Raw genomic sequence first — 19801 nt, forward strand, 5'->3', positions numbered from 1 at the left:
GGTGCCTTTCCAATGAGATTTATAAAGATGACTGCCTGAAGAGAACATGTAAATTTCCACAGTCATTGATGATATGGGGCTGCATGTCAGGTAAAGGCACTGGGGAGATGGCTGTCATTACATCATCAATAAATGCACAAGTTTATGTTGATATTTTGGACAATTGAAAGGATGTTTGGGGATGATGAAATCATTTTTCAAGATGATAATGCATCTTGCCATAGAGCAAAAACTGCAAAAACATTCCTTGCAAAAAGACACATAGGGTCAATGTCATGGCATAGGGTCAATGTCAATGAGCAGATCTGATTTGATGCAGGTGTTAATTTGGTGGATGAAAATTTACAGGGTGATTCCATAATTTTTTCCTCAGAATTGAGTGATTCCATATTTTTTTTCCTCTGCTTGGTCTAAAAAAGTAACCGTTACTGACTGCCACAATCTTTTTTTCTTGATTTCTTATAGTGTTTCTTAAAGCCAGAAAGTTGCCATTTGAAATGACTTTAGTTTTGTGTCATGTCTGTGATCTGCTTTTTTTCTACAAAATTAAACAACTGAATGAACATCCTCCGAGGCCGGTGATTCCATAATTTTTGCCAGGGGTTGTAGCACAGAACCTTGTGGAACTCCATAATTACCTTAGTCTGTGAAGAAGATTCCCCATTTACATGAACAAATTGTAATCTATTAGATAAATATGATTCAAACCACTGCAGCGCAGTGCCTTTAATACCTATGGCATGCTGTAATCTCTGTAATAAAATTTTATGGTCAACAGTATCAAAAGCAGCACTGAGGTCTAACAGAACAAGCACAGAGATGAGTCCACTGTCTGAGGCCATAAGAAGATCATTTGTAACCTTCACTAATGCTGTTTCTGTACTATGATGAATTCTAAAACCTGACTGAAATTCTTCAAATAGACCATTCCTCTGCAGATGATCAGTTAGCTGTTTTACAACTACCCTTTCAAGAATTTTTGAGAGAAAAGGAAGGTTGGAGATTGGCCTATAATTAGCTAAGATAGCTGGGTCAAGTGATGGCTTTTTAAGTAATGGTTTAATTACTGCCACCTTAAAAGCCTGTGGTACATAGCCAACTAATAAAGATAGATTGATCATATTTAAGATCAAAGCATTAATTAATGGTAGGGCTTCCTTGAGCAGCCTGGTAGGAATGGGGTCTAATAGACATGTTGATGGTTTGGAGGAAGTAACTAATGAAAATAACTCAGACAGAACAATCGGAGAGAAAGAGTCTAACCAAATACCGGTATCACTGAAAGCAGCCAAAGATAACAATATGTCTTTGGGATGGTTATGCGTAATTTTTTCTCAAATAGTTAGAATTTTATTAGCAAAGAAAGTCATGAAGTCAGTACTAGTTAATCTTAAAGGAATACTCGGCTCAATAGAGCTCTGACTCTTTGTCAGCCTGGCTACAGTGCTGAAAAGAAACCTGGGGTTGTTCTTATTTTCTTCAATTAGTGATGAGTAGTAAGATGTCCTAGCTTTACGGAGGGCTTTTTTTTATAGAGCAACAGACTCTTTTTCCAGGCTAAGTGAAGATCCTCTAAATTAGTGAGACGCCATTTCCTGTCCAACTTATGGGTTATCTGCTTTAAGCTGCGAGTTTGTGAGTTATACCACGGAGTCAGGCACTTCTGATTTAAGGTTCTCTTTTTCAGAGGAGCTACAGCATCCAAAGTTGTCTTCAGTGAGGATGTAAAACTATTGACAAGATACTCTATCTCACTCAGAGTTTAGGTAGCTACTCTGCACTGTGTTGGTATATGGTATTGGAGAACATAAAGAAGGAATGATGAAATGAATGAATTCTCAAATTCTAGAATTCGAATGAATTCTAACAAACCTTATGTGTCAAACGAAATGTTGAAACTGTTCAGTTGAACTTTATAATATCAGATACTAATTATTCTCAGAGGTGTAGATAAAGGTGCAGTTCTATTTCTTTTTTTTTTATAACCATTTATAATAAAATTAATTGCCCTCAGTACTGCTATTGTTCCTGTTTCAAATAAGAGTCAGAATGTTGTGACACAATCATGATGAAAATTCAGCTTTTCTGTAAACAATTCAGCATTTTGATCCATGTGGGTGAAAACACAGCAGTAAAGCCTCGGTCCCACCGAATAATGAGCCACGCATGGGTGTATCAGCAATTACTTGAAGAATGATCCACATTTTCATCTATTATGTATCCGTTATGAAGCCTCGATGTACCTCACGTGCCAGAAATCAGCCTCTAATGAGCCACAACTAACCTCATATAGCTCGTGTCGTCGCATATGATCCACGTCAAGCCACATATGATTCATGTAGCGCCATGTTACCGTGAAGTTGGGGCCTGTTTGGCATGAGTTTGGTCCAAACCTCCAGCCCCACACTTAGTCCCTTTTAAAGTGTGGGTTTTCAATTCACAGCATCCATTCAAGATGTCACATTTTTAATTGCTGTCCAAAAATAGACGCTCCAGTACAGTCCGGTCGGTATGCGCCAGGCTGCTGTTCACCTGTGATCCACAGTCATTAAATGCACCAGACCAGCTCGAATGGTACCACGGGTTCCCGGACAGTCGCCTCTGTGCTTCTTGCTGGATTTATTTCTTCCGCAGCTTATACAGTCATTTTGACACAATGAGCCAACTTTTAACTTTGTGCGTTAATGTCTGCGAAATCGCTCTTTTGCTCGCGTGCATTCTGCATTCTTGGACAGTCACCTCTGCGTTTGTTCTCACTGGCTTCATTTCTTCCGCGGCTTTAAACACATATTTGACACCGTGATCCAACTTTTAACTTTGTGTTTGGGCGTTATTGACTGCAAAGTCACTCTTTTTCGAGCTGGCGTTTTGCGTAAATGTTCTTCTTGAGCATGAGTCGTTGCGCCAGCGCACACAGAGCGCAGCTTATCTGATCAATTATAACAAGATGTTAAATCTAACATAAACATACTTTTACAGAAGCTCATAAAGAATGAATGAACATGCAACTGTCTTACCAAGCTATGACAATAAAAAATAGTTACCTTTTAAGCTGTTATTTTGGAGCAGCTTAAAAGATAACTATTTTTTTCTCCACTTCATGGAGCAGGACGGGGGGGGGGGGGGACAAGAAGGGTCCAGATGAAATGGTTCTCTGTGATTCCAGAAGCAATTGGAGGTGTTTTCAACATCCAAACTGACAGAAAATGATTAATCCGCTACAAAATAATTATTTTATATACATTGTCCAGCGCACAAAGCAGGTGGGATTGTGCACAAGAGGGCTGAGCCTGTCCAGAACAGTTCTCGTAGCTACCAGGCACCCGGATCATGGGCTTTTAGCAGCCTTGTCCTCACACATGCCTCTATTTTGAACATCTTGAAATTAGTGCCATGCTCAGAGATGAGCCTCTTTAACTGAATATACTGGCTCTAAGAGCCTCTCAGAGCCATTATTCTCTCATGATAGTTGAATAAATCCTCTCGTAGCAAAAAAAAAAAAACATGCTCATGTGTGGCTCATTATTCGGTGGGACCAAGGTTTAAGACGCCATGGCATGTTTTCTGTGGAAACGTTGTAGATAATGTGGATGGAGGCTTTTCTGACCCTCAAATGGGCATCATCAAATCAAAGAAAAATGAACCCTCAATTCTGACTGAAAGTGTAGTAAGGAGACACAGATAGTAACTAGAGCACCGCGCTTAGAGCACAAACCTCCGCCAACACTAGTTGACAAGTCCACAAAATTTTACCTTGGAAAAATTTGTCAAGATCAAAGTCCTGTTAGAAGTGGCTTTTCATTAGCTAAATTAAATGTGATGAAATATCAGGAGAATGTGCTTCGTTCATGCATTTGAATCATGACTCCTGGTGTTTTGAGTTAATAATCTAAGATGCTGTGATTCTTTTTAGTGGAGCAACATTGAGGAAGCAGAAGAGCATGAACACGGCTGACAGTTGTGCTCCGAGGAATGAGGAAAACGTTTCAGCTCGGGCAAACTCTTCTGTTGTATAATCTGTGTCGTGCTGCTGTTTTGTCCTGACAGCCGTCATCAATATGGGTCTCAGACTCATTCACAGACAAACGTTAAATGGTCCTGGAAAAAAATAATTTTATGTGTTTATATCAATTATGGCACATCTGTTCTAGATTTGTTGTTTACTTTGCAGAGGTTTAGTGTTGGTTCTTACTGCTCATCTGAAAGATCATTTCTTTTCATTGTTTCTGGTCCGCAGGGCCAACTTTCCTGCGCTGGTGGTAAAAGCCAACGGGCTAGCAGCAGGAAAAGGTGTTATTGTGGCTTCAGACCAGGACGAGGCCTGTCGGGCTGTGATGGACATAGTGAAGGTACTGGTTCAGCATAGCTGGGGGGAAAAGCCTCAGAATTTCTGTACCACTCACAAACGGCTCTTTAATTGAAATAATTCTCATGGTCGAGGTATGTGTGTAGTCGAAATGATTCAAATGTCATGGAGATAGATCTCTTTTGACTTTGTTCTGTAAACGTGAGCACTAATTAAATCTTTCAATGCTTTCCTTGACCCACGGAACACTGGTTTATCCAATTTGATGTTGTCTGATGGATAAGGAACACATACATGGCAAACTGCTTTGTTTGTGTAATTGTTACAGAAATCTTTTTCTTGAACATGTTTATGTAGGACAGAGCCTTTGGAGCTGCTGGGGAGACGGTGGTGATTGAAGAGCTTTTAGAGGGAGAGGAAGTGTCTGTGAGTATCCCTTTTTATTTACTGAAAATAATGTGTATTCCCCCCCCCCCCCCCGGTAGAGCTTTACAAAAATATAAATCCTAGATAGGCCTGGGCAGTAAAACTATAATATCATGCTTAAAAATTTATGTTTATAACACTGTTAAGCTTCACCTATTTATAGGCTTATGGCCCAATCAAATGGACTATTACAGAGCAGAAATGTAAACACGTACGAGGTCTGTCCAAAAAGTAACGGACCTTTTTATTTTTTCAAAAACTATATGGATTTGAATCACGTGTGATTGCATCAGCCAAGCTTGAACCTTCATGCGCATGCGTGAGTTTTTTCACGCCTGTCGGTTGCATCATTCACCTGTGAACAGGCTTTGAGTGAGCACTGGTCCACCCCCCTCGTCGGATTTTTATTGTCAGGGAAATGTCTGAATGATTTGGAGCTTTGCTGCATCAAATTTTTCCAGAAACTGTGAGAGACAGCCAGGTGGAAATCATTCGGAAGATTCAGATGGCTTTCAGGGACGATTTTATGGGGATCACACAGATTGAGGAGTGTTACAGCCGGTTTAAAGACCGCCCACAGCGGCTGGAAGCGTGCTGCATTCCAAGCGGCGATCAACAGGCTCAAACGACCAGATCATTTCCAAACTGAACACTGTGTTGATCCGGGATGTCGTCTGACTACCACAGAAATGGCAGAAGACGTGGACATCAAGACTTTTTCGGCACATTCCACTGTTATAGGAGTTTTTGTCATGGAAAGTGGAGCGGAGGAATGCGCCACCATGCCGCAAATGGCACGGGACAAAACCACAGGAATTCGCGCGTCGGGACAGAGCCTCATGGCGCAAAGCAACGCCATGATGAAGCCTCACAGGACATGTTCTGGCATGTCCAGCTAATCCACAATTTCTCGGATAGTCACACTGAAAAGCCACCGAAAGCCGTCTGAAAACCGTCCTGTGAGACCAACACGGAGGTGGTTTTGTGCCGTGGCACGGTGGCGCATTCCTCCGCTCCTCTTTCCATGACAAAAACTCCTGTAACAGTGGAATGTGTTGAAAAAGTCTTGATGTCCACGTCTTCTGCCATTTCTGTGGTAGTCAGACCGGATCAACACAGTGTTCAGTTTGGAAATGATCTGGTCGTTTGAGCCTGTCGATCGCCGCTCGGAACGCGGGGCGCTCTCAGCAGTTGTGGGCGGTCTTTAAACCGGCTGGAGCACTCCTTAATCTGTGTAATCCCCATAAAATCGGCCCTGAAAGCCATCTGAATTTTCCGAATGGTGTCCACCTGGAGGTCTCTCACAGTTTCTGGAAAAATTTGATGCAACAAAGCTCCAAATCATTCAGACATTTCCCTGACAATAAAAATCCGACGAGGGGGGTGGACCAGTGCTCACTCAAAGCGTGCTCACAGGCGAATGACGCAACCGACAGGCGTGAAAAAACTCACGCATGCGCACGAAGGTTCAAGCTTGGCTGATGCAATCACACGTGATTCAAATCCATATAGTTTTTGGAAAAAAATAAAAGGGTCGGATACTTTTTGGACAGACCTCATAGATGCCAAATTAAGAGGCGACTTCTCAGTAATCCAGGCTGATTGCACCTGTGACTCCGTTTCATGAAAGCAGCCAAATATAAACGGTACCAATGAGGTTCATTCTGTACGGGCTGCCTGGTCCCCATCAGGCCAACAGCCAGATTTGGATAATTCTGGTCTCTTGTTTGTTCAGCCAGACGTCACTTTTTTTTTATTTTATTTTTTTTTATACATAGTCAACCATGACCTTAAATGCTAAATTTAAGTCAGCTTCCCACTAAAAATCACGAACTTTTCGAAAATTTTGTCTGGAACTAAAATTTGATGTCACTATGCTGAATTTTGAATGAATTTTTACAGCTGTTATTAAATTATAACATTCTGAATGTTTGCGCGGCTAACTTGGTTCGGCCTTATGTACCGGCCAGTCAGCTGTGAGTGCCTGAGGTGAAGAAGCAAACAGCAAGTGGTCGAGCGATTGCATGTCGTTCACCAGTTTGTCAGCTGAAATTAAGCAGTTGAGTTCTCTGGGTTACTTTTTATACGATTGTGATTATTTTATGTGCATATTGAGATGTTGTTAACGACTGTGTAAATAAAGTTATTATATTGTGTCCTCCTGTAGTGTTTGTGTTTCAGTGATGGCTCCTCTGTGGCTCCGATGCCTCCAGCTCAGGATCACAAACGACTGCAGGATGGAGACAAAGGCCCAAACACAGGTGGAATGGGGGCGTACTGCCCCACCCCTCAGGTACGCTAATGGTGAACGCGATGGCATAATTCTCCAGCTGTCAGTCAGTGTTTAGAAGTGTTTCATCTGGTGATTTGTAGATGCCATGTAAATTATTTCTCATCATAGGAATCCAGTTATTTTGAACAGACTTTATTCTGTCCCACCTGTGCAGGTGAGCCAGGAGCTGCTGCAGCGGATCACAGAGACGATCCTTCAGAAGACTGTGGATGGGATGAAGGAGGAGGGAACTCCTTATGTGGGTACGTTCTCTGCTTTTGTGCTGATGATTCTACGAGTGTTCGCACTTTGACATCTGTGGATTTCACCTCTGCTTATGCTGCAGGCGTGTTGTATGCGGGGCTGATGCTGACCAAGCAGGGGCCAAAAGTCCTCGAGTTCAACTGTCGCTTTGGAGACCCTGAGTGCCAGGTGAGTCAAGTTATAATTAACTGTTGGTCTCTATAATACTTTTTTAAAGCATTTGAATTTAAAGACAGATTGTCTTAGTATTGTTTAGAAATTCAAAGGTAAATGGGTGGGAAAAATTACAACCTTTTGTTGAAAATAAATTATTTTTTAGGCTGTGTTTTCTCTTAGCTGCTGCTTTTGTTTGACGTGATTCTTCTCATCCTCAGGTGCTGCTCCCCCTGCTAAAGAGCGATCTTTATGAAGTCATCTTGGACACCATGAAGGGCAGACTGGCCTCCAGCACCCCCTTGTGGCATCAGGACAGCTCTGCAGTCACGGTGGTGATGGCCAGCTCTGGGTATCCCAGCTCTTACCAGAAAGACATCAAGATCACGGGTACAGCATGATGCTGAGCTACAGGGGCCTTCAAATCAATCTTCCTCTATCATTATTTCATTTATATATATATATATATATATATATATATATATATATATATATATATATATATATATATATATATATGTGTGTGTGTGGTTTAAAAAATAAAGCTGTGACATTAAGGAAAATGAAACCAGGTCCTGTGAAGCTACTTTCATTAGATTTGCGGACATATAACTGGAGTGTTTAAATGTATTTTTAGTGTAATCCCTCGTATGTTAAATAAAAATGACATTGTAAAAATCATAGATTATTTGTTCATTTGTTCCCACATTATCAGAGGAATATTTTCTAAGTAAAATATCCCTCCTGTGTTCTTGTTTTGTTTTAGGTTTGTCCCAAGTTCAGGAATTGGGGCTGCAGGTTTTCCACGCTGGCACGGCGCTGAAGGACGGGCGTGTAGTGTCCAGTGGTGGACGGGTTCTGACAGTCACTGCAGTCAGGCCATCCCTAGAGACAGCCTTGGAGGCAGCCAATCAGGGAGTGGCGGCTGTCGGTTTTCCGGGTTCTGTGTACCGCCATGATATCGGCCACCGGGCCATCATGCACCTGAACCGTCACAGGTGTGTGTGAACGTGCACAACCTGAACATGAAAACTGTATAGTTTCCCTTAAATGTATAGGAATAGTTCTCATTTTTGATCTTGTACGACATTGTCATTTAATGCAGAACGTCCTTGAAAATAAAATGCTTTAGAGACACGTGTCCTGTATTTACTTTTTAACTTCTAAATTGACAAAAAAAAACTTGACTGTAATGCATCGTGTTGCAGCTTCAGCTGTCAACAGGTGTGATGTCACAGCTACAGCTTCATGTCTCACTGTCTCTGATAGATGTCTGACTTACAAGGACAGTGGAGTGGACATCACTGCAGGAAACAAGCTGGTGGACATCATCAAACCTCTGGCAAAGGCTACGGCCAGGGCTGGTAAATCTATATTTTGTGGACCCCTCACAAAAAAAAGAACTTGTCCCAATCAGAAGAAAATTACAGTTACACTCAAATCCCCTTTGCAGGGCATATGTGCTGATGACATTTTTTTTTTTTTTGGTGTAATTTCCATCTAAAGTAAATGTTGCAGCTCAAACACTGTTAATGAATATAAAGGGATTAAGCAGTTTCTTTTTAATGGGTTGCTTTTGTTTGTCAGGATGTAATGCAGAGTTGGGAGGTTTTGCAGGACTCTTTGACCTTAAAGCTGCAGGTTTCACTGATCCCATCCTGGTTTCTGGGACAGATGGAGTGGGGACCAAACTCAAGGTGGGTTCAGTTCTGCTTTTAGTCCATAAGACTGTCATGTCTACAAAGACGCCTTTTGTGTAACGCTGTCAGTCATCCAGTATGTTTGATATTTCTATGTGCAGTTTGTAATACTCCACAGAGACGACTGAGCAGCAGTGATTTTTGCTCATCTGTAAAATGATTAAAAAGCTGAAACTTGGGCTTCTTGGGCATTCTGATCATAAAAGGAAATCTCATGCATTGGAAGTTGCAGAATAGCTGAATCGACATGGAATTATAAACTTGACAATTTTTTGTCTTAAGCATCTGTCATTATTTACCAACTGTTTCAAATGTTCTGTTGCAGGTGGCTCAGGTGTACGGTGAGCACGGCAGCCTGGGTCAGGACCTGGTGGCCATGTGTGTGAATGATGTGCTAGCTCAGGGCGCCGAGCCGCTCTTCTTCCTTGACTACTTCTCCTGCGGCAGCCTGGATGTGGGCGTGGCTGCATCTGTGGTTGCCGGCATCGCCAAAGCCTGTGAGGCAGCAGGCTGTGCTCTGCTGGGTGAGGAAGAACTTCCTGTTTAAGGACAGACGTGAGGGAGACTTTGACCTTCATATTGCAGCGTCTTGGTGTACAAACTCCACCAGTCGACTAAAACTGGAGCTCAATCGCTTATTTTGTTCCATTGATTGAAGGAGGTGAGACGGCAGAAATGCCAGGTGTCTACGCTCCGGGAGAGTACGACCTAGCCGGGTTCTGTGTCGGCGCGGTGGAACGTGGAGCCCTGCTGCCGCGACTAAGGGATATTGCTGAGGGGGACCTGCTGATTGGAGTGGCCTCCTCTGGAATCCACAGCAACGGCTTCAGCCTGGTCCGAAAAATCCTGGAGCGGGCCAAGATCAGTTACAGCTGTCTTGCTCCATTTGGGAAGTCGGGACAGACCGTCGGTAAGCATCTACGCCCTCGTTTATCAAGGCAGCGAAGAATTCCTACAAAGAAAATTCAGACTGTTTGCACTCGAGAAGCGACGGTTATCAAATGCATTCACGATTACCGTTTGCACCTTGAGCCTCAAGCAGAAATCACAGATACTGACAGATTCATCCATAAATAACTCATACGAATGATTTAATAGAACTTACTGCATTCTTCAGTTTTTTTTTTTCTTCATTCCCCATGTTAGTATGAACAAAACCTAAGAGTGATTCAGACCTGTGAATAGGAGTTTGCTGTCATCCAAACCTAAATCTGTCAGCAAGATTTCGTTAAAACCTACTGCATGGATTTTGACAAAATTGTCACCACAGATAGATATTAGGCCATGGAAGACTCCATGAAATTTTAAAGGTGATCTAGATTCTGGATCAAGTTTCACTTTATGTGGGCTTTGAAGGATTATGTCAAAACTACTTTGCGGATTATCACCAAATTTGCGCCACAGATAAATATTAGGGCATGGGAGACTCCACTGAATTTTGGAGGTGATCCGGTGTCGCCGACCGAACGCCCTCCCCCTAAAAATCTGTCCACCCTGCCTTCAGTGCACATTCGTCATTCTGGAGCATCAGCAATGTCATTTCTGAGCGTAAACACCGGTTCACTGATCATCACCTCGTTTCTACTTCAAACTGCACTCCAGTCCTCATCTATCTCAGTAACAGATATCTGAAGCTTTTATACAACAGTCATTTCCACATAAATTCAGCATTATTTCATAATAAAAGACGGAGCGCAGCAGCATGTCTGAGTCTGACGTGCTGCTGTGCTGACATAATTTCAGAGCCTCAGTAGCGAGTCACTTATTATTGCTTCGTTTCTGCTTAAAACTGACTTTAGAATGATTTAAGAGGTTTTACTTTGCCCTCTGATGGTTAATAATCACATAATTCCTTTTGATCACTTTGGGTGTAGAGACTCGGTCTCAGACGCCTGCGCAGTGGAGGCAGGACAGACTAATTTTTAGAGTGAACCATTCAGTCGGCAACACCGGATCTAGATTGGTGGACATCAGAAATCTCTGATTGCTTGTTACATTTTTGTTGTCCGGTTTTGACTTAACGCAAATTCGTATAGCCTAATGATTTCATCAAATTATTATTTGTAAAGCTACAGTACGGTGTTACCCGATTACTTATACACGCACACACAGAGGTGGAATTCAGCATGTTTATGCACATTTTGTGATGTTCTGTCAAGAGTGCTGAATCTGGTGTTGCACACTAATACAAACCCATTATTAAATAAAATGAAAAAAACTTCATGAAAATGTTCTTGCATGAGGCAAGATTGGTAATTCAGATATGTACTAAACCACAGCGCTGGTGCACATGAAATCTTATTTTTGTAATAAAACAACTTATGGTCTCGAACTTTCCATTTAAGGTTCAACAGCTGGATCAGATGATCTGTTGTAGTGATTCTGGATGAATGGGAGCAGCTGAATGTTTTTTTTGTTTTTTTTTTAAAAACATTAAAAAAAATGTTTTTTAAAACTGGTTTAGGCCAAGGAAGTTGGGCGGAGATTATGTTTTTGCCCATTTGTTAGTCTGTTTGTGAACAGCCTGGAGCCCATGATTTTTCATATAGTATTTTTTTTTTTTTTTAAACTGAAGATTCATATACTGATAGGCAAGAACTGATTCAATTTTGTACGTCAAAGGCAGCAAAAGTATTAGAAAAATCCCTATCTTTAACATTCAGTGAATTTTCTAAACTTCATAACTGTCAAAAAATGCAGATTTCTTTCATATTTGAGTGTTATGTAGCATGGTATCCTTTATCGACTGAAAGTTGGATCCGGATCTGATCTACATTTTGTGGCCATTTAAATTTAACTTTGAAAACCCCATTTAATGTATATTTGACACTACATCTTAAAGTAGACCTGCATTGAAATAAATGTGGTCAGATCTCAAAGAAATAGCTGATATGTATTTATATGACCCTTATGAATGCAGTAAAGTAAATCTGCAAGCCCAAATTTGTAATTCAGAGGAGAAATCTTCATTTAAAAATGACAAATTTGCAACTAAAATTTGGCCCTCAGCGAAAACTGTTTGTACATCCGGGTCATTGCACTGACGTCTGGCTGAAGACGGAGCGCTCCCGCCTTCAGTCCGATCCCGCATTGAAATTGATTTTATCTGTTAGTAATGTTACTGTAATACACATCCTGGTTTCAGCATCCAAAAGTAAGCTGCAATGAATGTGAGCTACAGCTCTGCATGCTCAGATCAGCGGCGACATCGACAGCGGGCGACGTTCTTCCCCGACTCCTCGCTCTCTGCCTCCGCTGCGCTTACTGAGTCTGCATGCTCGGTAAACGCCGAAGCGGGCCACTCACACCGCCCCCCGTGTCTGCTGTGCAGCCGGCACCACGTCCATGTCTACTGAATGGAGGTGCAGCCAACTTGGCAAAAGTCCAGAGACTACGCTCGCTGTTTTGATGCGGAGCAGCCGGTGACACCTGTTGCTGCAAGGACAGACTTCTTGTGGCAAAATCCACAGTGCCGCATGTCTCGGTAATCGGAGCCGCAGAGCTCCATGGCCGCTGAGAGAGGTTTATATCTTTTTAATGACTTGGATTCTTTGCGGGTCCCGCCTCCGTACCCCGCGACAGTAACACCGGAGGCGAAAGACAGATTTTCAATGCGACACCACTCAATCAAATGGCCGTATGGGGAAAAAGTCCACAAAAATCATTTTGAAGCAACAATAAAAGAAATGTATACTCACCAAACGTGCCGCAAGACAATATGAAGTTTTTAAAAAAGTAGATCCTTCCTTATAAGACAAGAAAAAGGTGCAGATGCAAACTGACGTAAATCCACAAATTACAGTTGGCGCACGCAATGCATACTGGGATAGGGTCTTCTCTCTGATGTCTCGGCAGCGTCCCGGATTTTGCGGAGAGCTAAATTTTAGCTGTAAATTTGTCATTTTTAAATTAAGATTTCTCCATTGAATGACAGATCTGGGCTTGCAGATTTACTTTACTACATTCAGAAGGATCTTATGTGTAAATATGTCATTTTTTGGTCCAAAGATCTGACTGCATTTATTTCAGTGCAGGTCTACTTTAATCAAACATGCCCCAGTTGCTCACATTTTAAAGTGAGGTGTAGATAGCACGCACTATCACTTGACAGTTTGATCCGGATCTGATCAGGACTGTTTATTTTGTGGATATTTGAATTTACTATTGAAAAGCCATATTTGTTTTACATTTTGCATTATTTCTTAATCAGAAGTGCCTCAGTCACTCAGTTTTCTATTATGGATTTACTTAACCACCAAATTGGATGGAGGTTCCACATTTATGCCTGTTTGTCGATCTTCCAATTATCATCCGGAAACCAAGCGCCAAAAAGCAATGAAAAATTGTGCATAGCAGAGATATCCAATGTTCTGTGAAAATTATCTGAAAAAGAATTCAGAAACCGAAAAAGTTTAAGGAAGAAAATAAAAAACAGATGACACCACAAAAAAGTTGAAGTGCATGAACTAAATACATACTCCTGAGACTTGATCAAATCGAATTTATCTTATGAAATGACACTTCTAATAGGACTTTGATCTTGGAAAATTTTTCCAAGGTTACATTTTGTGGAAACTGTTTATTGCACACATTTGTATTTGTATTCAGTGCTGTTAAATTGGAGCCCAGGATACCTCCAGGGGAAAAATATTTTTTCAATTTGCAAATTATTTCATTATTTTGGCTCAGACTTCTCTCAGTATTTAAATGTTAATGATGTGTCTTTAATAGACATCTAATCATTCAGTTTGCAGCCTCATCCCTTTAAAATTAATAACTGTCAGTTGAATAATTAAGACATCACTAACTAAATTTATTATAGCTACCATTTAAAATAAAATTAAACTTCTGTTTCATAGTGTTCAACCTCGACTTCATTCTTCTTTGTTTTAGGGGAAGTCTTGCTCACACCAACTAAAATCTACAGCCGCCTGCTGCTGCCGATCCTCCGCAGCGGTGCTGTAAAAGCCTACGCCCACATCACAGGGGGCGGGCTTCTGGAGAACATCCCTCGCGTGCTGCCCGCAGAGCTGGCAGCCGATTTAGGTAAGACGAAAATACAGTACATAAACTTTCAACAACAACAAAAAGTTGATGCGCCTCTGGATAAAATATATTTGTCCTGTGCATTCTGTACTGATGCCCCATCATCAGGCGGGGGCCGTTCCCTGACTTTTTTTTTTTTTTTTTAAACTATGTGCGCATTCAAATTTCTACAGTTGCACGGTCTTGTCATGTTCTCTAAAAGATTAGGGATCATTTACCCTGTGGGGGAAATGGTATGTTGTTTTTTTTTGTTTGTTTTTTCCCATAAATAGAAAATGTTTTCTGGCTCTGTGATGAATCTACATGTCGATTTGAAACACGTCTTCTACATTAGATGGTCTTCCTGACACAATCCCACATTACATGAAGAATGGCCACAGGGGGTCTTTCATGTTAGACCAAAGCGTTCCCAAAGTGTGGTGTGACTGTACATGTAGAAACTCAGCTGGTGGGGAAAAAAAACTTAATTCCTGCATTGGCTCCTGTGAGACGTGTGCCACGGAATAAAAGTCTAAATCTGGAATTCTGATAAACGTATGGCTTCAGTCTCTGTGGGGTTTTCTGTCTCTTGCTGACCAGCCACATATTTTATTAATTACACATCGTGTGTGTGTGTCTCAGATGCCTCTCGGTGGAACATCCCGGCTGTCTTTTCTTGGATCCACAAGGAGGGAGATGTGAGCGAGGAGGAAATGGCCCGAACCTTCAACTGCGGCCTCGGGGCGGTGCTGGTCGTGGCCCCCCTGGATGCTCAGTGGGTCCTGCGTCAGCTGCAGGCCCCCGAGGAATCCTGGATTGTGGGCTCACTGGCTTACAAACAGCCTGGTGACGTTCCAACTTAAAGTTTTTGAATGCAACAGTCACTGAAAATCACAAAAGGAGCAAAACCAAATGATGTCGCGTGATGCTCATTATGAATTCTTTGTACAGGAGCGGAGCCTGTGGTGCTCCGCAACCTGAAACACAGCCTGCAGAACATGAGCCCCGTCTCCAGCACACAGCTGGAGTCTGAGAATGGGGGTTACCATGGTGATAGCAGCACACCACACAGGAAGACCAAAGTCGCTGTTCTCATCTCTGGCACAGGTACTTTTTTAGTCGTTTCTATGTGTGTGTGGTTTATATATATATATATATATATATATATATATAGTGAGGAAAATAAGTATTTGAACACCCTGCGATTTTGCAAGTTCTCCCACTTAGAAATCATGGAGGGGTCTGAAATTTTCATCTTAGGTGCATGTCCACTGTGAGAGACATAATCAAAAAAAAAAAAAAAAAAAATCCGGAAATCACAATGTATGATTTTTTTTTTTTTAATTTATGTCTGTTACTGCTGCAAATAAGTATTTGAACACCTGTGATAATCAATGTTAATATTTGGTACAGTAGCATTGTCTGCAGTTACAGAGGTCAAATGTTTCCTGTAGTATTTCACCAGGTTTGCACACACTGCAGCAGGGATTTTGGTCCACTCCTCCATACAGATCTTCTCCAAATCTTTCAGGTTTGGAGTTTCAGCTCCCTCCAAAGATTTTCTATTGAGTTCCAGTCTGGAGACTGGTCAGGCCACTCCAGGACCTTGAAATGCTTTTTATGGAGCCCCTCCTTAGTTGCCCTGGCTGTGTGTTTGGGGTCATTGTCATGCTGGAAGACCCAGCCATGACCCATCTTCAATGCTCTTACTGAGGGAAGGAGGTTGTTTGCCAAAATCTCGCAATACAACCTCATCCATCCTCCCTTCAATACAGTGCAGTCGTCCTGTCCCCTTTGCAGAAGAGCACCCACAGAGTATGATGTTTCCACCCCTGTGCTTCATGGTTGGGGTGGTTTTCTTGGGGTTGTTCTGATCCTCTAAACATGGTAAGTGGAGTTGATTCCAAAAAGCTCTATTCTGGTCTCATCTGACCACATGACCTTCTCCCTTGCCTCCTCTGGATCATCCAGATGGTCAGTGGTGAACTTCAAACGGGCCTGGACATGTGCTGGCTTGAGCAGGGGGACCTTGCTGCCCTGCAGGATTTTAAACCATGACAGCATCATGTGTTACTAATGTAATCTTTGTGACTATGGTCCCAACTCTCTTCAAGTCATTGACCAGGTCCTCCTGTGTAGTTTTGAGCTTTCTCAGAATCATCCTTACCCCACAAAATGAGATCTTGCATGGAATCCCAGACCAAGGGAGATTGACAGTCATCTTGTGTTTCTTCCACTTTCTAATAAATAATCATAACAGTTGTTGTCTTCTACCAAGCTGCTTGCCTGTTGTCCTGTAGTCCATCTCAGCCTTGTGCAGGTCTACAGTTTTGTCCCTGGTGTCCTTAGACAGCTCTTTGGTCTTGGCTATGGTGGACAGGTTGGAGTGTGATTGATTGAGTGTGTGAACAGGTGCAATTAATACAGGTAAAGAGTGCAGAATAAGAGGGCTTCTTAAAGAAAAATTAACAGGTCTGTGTGAGCCAGAATTCTTGCTTGATTAAAAAAATCATACATTGTGATTTCTGGATTTTTTTTATTTATTTTTTTAGATTATGTCTCTCACAGTGGACATGCACCTAAGATGAAAATTTCAGACCCCTCCATGATTTCTAAGTGGGAGAACTTGCAAAATCGCAGGGTGTTCAAATACTTATATTTCTCACTGTGTGTGTGTGTGTGGGGCGGGCGCCTGCCAGTGGCAGGTGGTACAGGTCTAAAGACAGTTTGTGTTTTCCACATCAGGCACCAACTTGCAGGCCCTGATCGAGCAGGCCAGGTGTCCATCCAGCTCAGCGGAGATCGTGGTTGTCATCTCCAACAGGCCTGGCGTCCAGGGTCTGAAGAGAGCCTCGCTGGCAGGAATTCCAACACGAGTAAATTAGAAATGGATTCAGCTTTACTAAGAAAAAAATCAACATTTCAGTGTTAACGCACGTGTCGGACCTCCGCTAGGTGGTGGATCACAAGCTCTACGGGAGCAGAGCCGAGTTTGACGGCACGATTGACCGTGTGCTGGAAGAATTTGAGGTGGAGCTTGTGTGCCTGGCTGGATTCATGAGGATCCTGAGGGGAACGTTTGTCAGGAAGTGGAACGGTATGAGAGGACTTTGTGTTTTTGACTGCTGGGATGACGCCATATAAACGTTTGGTACCACCTCACAGCATCTTTGTGTTTGGAACAGGAAAGCTGTTGAACATTCATCCATCCCTGCTGCCGTCGTTCAAAGGCGTGAACGCCCAGAAGCAGGCTCTGCAGGCCGGCGTGCGCGTCAGTGGCTGCACAGTTCACTTTGTCGCGGTGAGTGTGACACACAACTGAAAGGCTTCATTGTTTCCTTTTTGAGAACCTGTTTTTGGTTCTGTGTTTAGGAAGAGGTTGACGCCGGAGCCATCATCGTGCAGGAGGCGGTGCCTGTGCTCATGGACGACACAGAGGAGAGTCTGGCTGACAGGATCCGCAAGGCTGAGCACCAAGCGTTCCCTGCGGCTCTGGAGCTGGTTGCCAGCGGCGCCGTCAGGCTGGGAGAGGACGGCCACCTGGTGTGGAGGTCACATGTTCAGAGCTGAGCGAATCACGTGACATTCTGTTCACACAGACATTAACCAGAGAAATAGAAAGCCCATTCTCTAATCCTTAGGTATCAGAGGTCAAAGGACAGACTGGCCCAAAAGTATTTGGACAGTGCCACACATGATTGAGATGCTTTTAGTATAAACTTTTAGGTTTAATTCAAAGGGTTAAACAAAAATATCACAATAATTTAGGAGTAATGACCACTTTTATCCTGCTGGTATGAAATACTGTTCATCAGTTTTCACTTGTTAGCATGATATCTCAAGAACCACTTGACCTAGTTCATTTATATTTAGCATAACGTGTACTTCGGTGATTTCCTGACACTTTGTATGACTGATTGGTGAGGAAGGGGAGGAATTATATCATCTCCTGATGACTCTTGTTATACACCGTGCGTTAATTTACAGAAGCTACGTAAGTGACTTAAATGTAAGGATTATTGTTGATACAAATTACAGCCTCTTTATAAAAGTCAGGGGATGGATACATTAACATTTCAGTCATTGAATATGTTTTAAACTTACTAGCAATAAACATCATGGTACTGTATGGTAAGATTAATGAGTCAACACCCCCGAGTCACACTAACTGCCAGAATGCTCGTAGCACGGGCCGAGGCGGAGGATTAGCAGCAATCTTCCATTCCAGCTTATTAATTAATCAAAAACCCAGACAGAGCTTTAATTCATTTGAAAGCTTGACTCTGTCATGTCAATCCAAATTGGAAGTCCCAAAAACCAGTTTTATTATCTATCGTCCACCTGGTCGTTACTGTGAGTTTCTCTGAATTTTCAGACCTTTTGTCTGACTTAGTGCTTAGCTCAGATAAGGTAATTATAGTCAGCGATTTTAACATCCACATAGATGCTGAGAATGACAGCCTCAACACTGTATTTAATCTATTATTAGACTCAATTGGCTTCTCTCAAAATGTAAATGAGTCCACCCACCACTTTAACCATACTTTAGATCTTGTTCTGTTTTATGGTATGGAAATTGAAGACTTGACAGTATTCCCTGAAAACCCCCTTCTGTCTGATCATTTCTTAATAACATTTACATTTACTCTGATGGACTACCCAGCAGTGGGGAATAAGTTTCATTATAGTAGAAGTCTTTCGGAAAGCGCTGTAACTAGGTTTAAGGATATGATTCCTTCTTTATGTTCTCCAATGCCATATACAACACAGTGCAGAGTAGCTACCTAAACTCTGTGAGATAGAGTATCTCGTCAGTAGTTTTACATCCTCATTGAAGACAACTTTGGATGCTGTAGCTCCCCTGAAAAAGAGAGCTTTAAATCAGAAGTGCCTGACTCCGTGGTATAACTCACAAACTCGCAGCTTAAAGCAGATAACCCGTAAGTTGGAGAGGAAATGGCGTCTCACTAATTTAGAAGATCTTCATTTAGCCTGGAAAAAGAGTCTGTTGCTCTATAAAAAAGCCCTCCGTAAAGCTAGGACATCTTAGTACTCATCACTAATTGAAGAAAATAAGAACCCCAGGTTTCTTTTCAGCACTGTAGCCAGGCTGACAGAGTCAGAGCTCTATTGAGCCGAGTATTCCTTTAACTTTAACTAGTAATGACTTCATGACTTTCTTTGCTAATAAAATTTTAACTATTAGAGAAAAAATTACTCATAACCATCCCAAAGACGTATCGTTATCTTTGGCTGCTTTCAGTGATGCCGGTATTTGGTTAGACTCTTTCTCTCAGATTGTTCTGTCTGAGTTATTTTCATTAGTTACTTCATCCAAGCCATCAACATGTCTATTAGACCCCATTCCTACCAGGCTGCTCAAGGAAGCCCTACCATTATTTAATGCTTCGATCTTAAATATGATCAATCTATCTTTATTAGTTGGCTATGTACCACAGGCTTTTAAGGTGGCAGTAATTAAACCATTACTTAAAAAGCCATCACTTGACCCAGCTATCTTAGCTAACTATAAGCCAATCTCCAACCTTCCTTTTCTCTCAAAAATTCTTGAAAGGGTAGTTGTAAAACAGCTAACTGATCATCTGCAGAGGAATGGTCTATTTGAAGAGTTTCAGTCAGGTTTTAGAATTCATC

The 19801-nt window shown here is 42.0% G+C and overlaps 1 protein-coding gene across 1 annotated transcript in view; it reads left to right on the forward strand.

Moving 5' to 3' along the window:
* gart (phosphoribosylglycinamide formyltransferase) overlaps positions 1–18324 on the forward strand; it is a 30570-nt gene extending 12246 nt beyond the window's left edge. The window contains exons 5-22 of the mRNA XM_034177142.1: positions 4238–4349; positions 4664–4732; positions 6900–7025; positions 7180–7267; positions 7351–7436; positions 7643–7811; positions 8188–8419; positions 8691–8785; positions 9009–9118; positions 9447–9645; positions 9780–10031; positions 14015–14167; positions 14789–14992; positions 15098–15253; positions 16892–17022; positions 17102–17243; positions 17332–17447; positions 17519–18324. Coding sequence (XP_034033033.1) covers positions 4238–4349; positions 4664–4732; positions 6900–7025; positions 7180–7267; positions 7351–7436; positions 7643–7811; positions 8188–8419; positions 8691–8785; positions 9009–9118; positions 9447–9645; positions 9780–10031; positions 14015–14167; positions 14789–14992; positions 15098–15253; positions 16892–17022; positions 17102–17243; positions 17332–17447; positions 17519–17716 — 2638 coding nt within the window. The 3' untranslated portion in view covers positions 17717–18324. The remainder of the gene's footprint in view (positions 1–4237; positions 4350–4663; positions 4733–6899; positions 7026–7179; positions 7268–7350; positions 7437–7642; positions 7812–8187; positions 8420–8690; positions 8786–9008; positions 9119–9446; positions 9646–9779; positions 10032–14014; positions 14168–14788; positions 14993–15097; positions 15254–16891; positions 17023–17101; positions 17244–17331; positions 17448–17518) is intronic.
* Positions 18325–19801: the final 1477 nt, after the last annotated feature.

Source organism: Thalassophryne amazonica, chromosome 1, assembly GCF_902500255.1.
Source record: "Thalassophryne amazonica chromosome 1, fThaAma1.1, whole genome shotgun sequence".
Taxonomy (NCBI): domain Eukaryota; kingdom Metazoa; phylum Chordata; class Actinopteri; order Batrachoidiformes; family Batrachoididae; genus Thalassophryne; species Thalassophryne amazonica.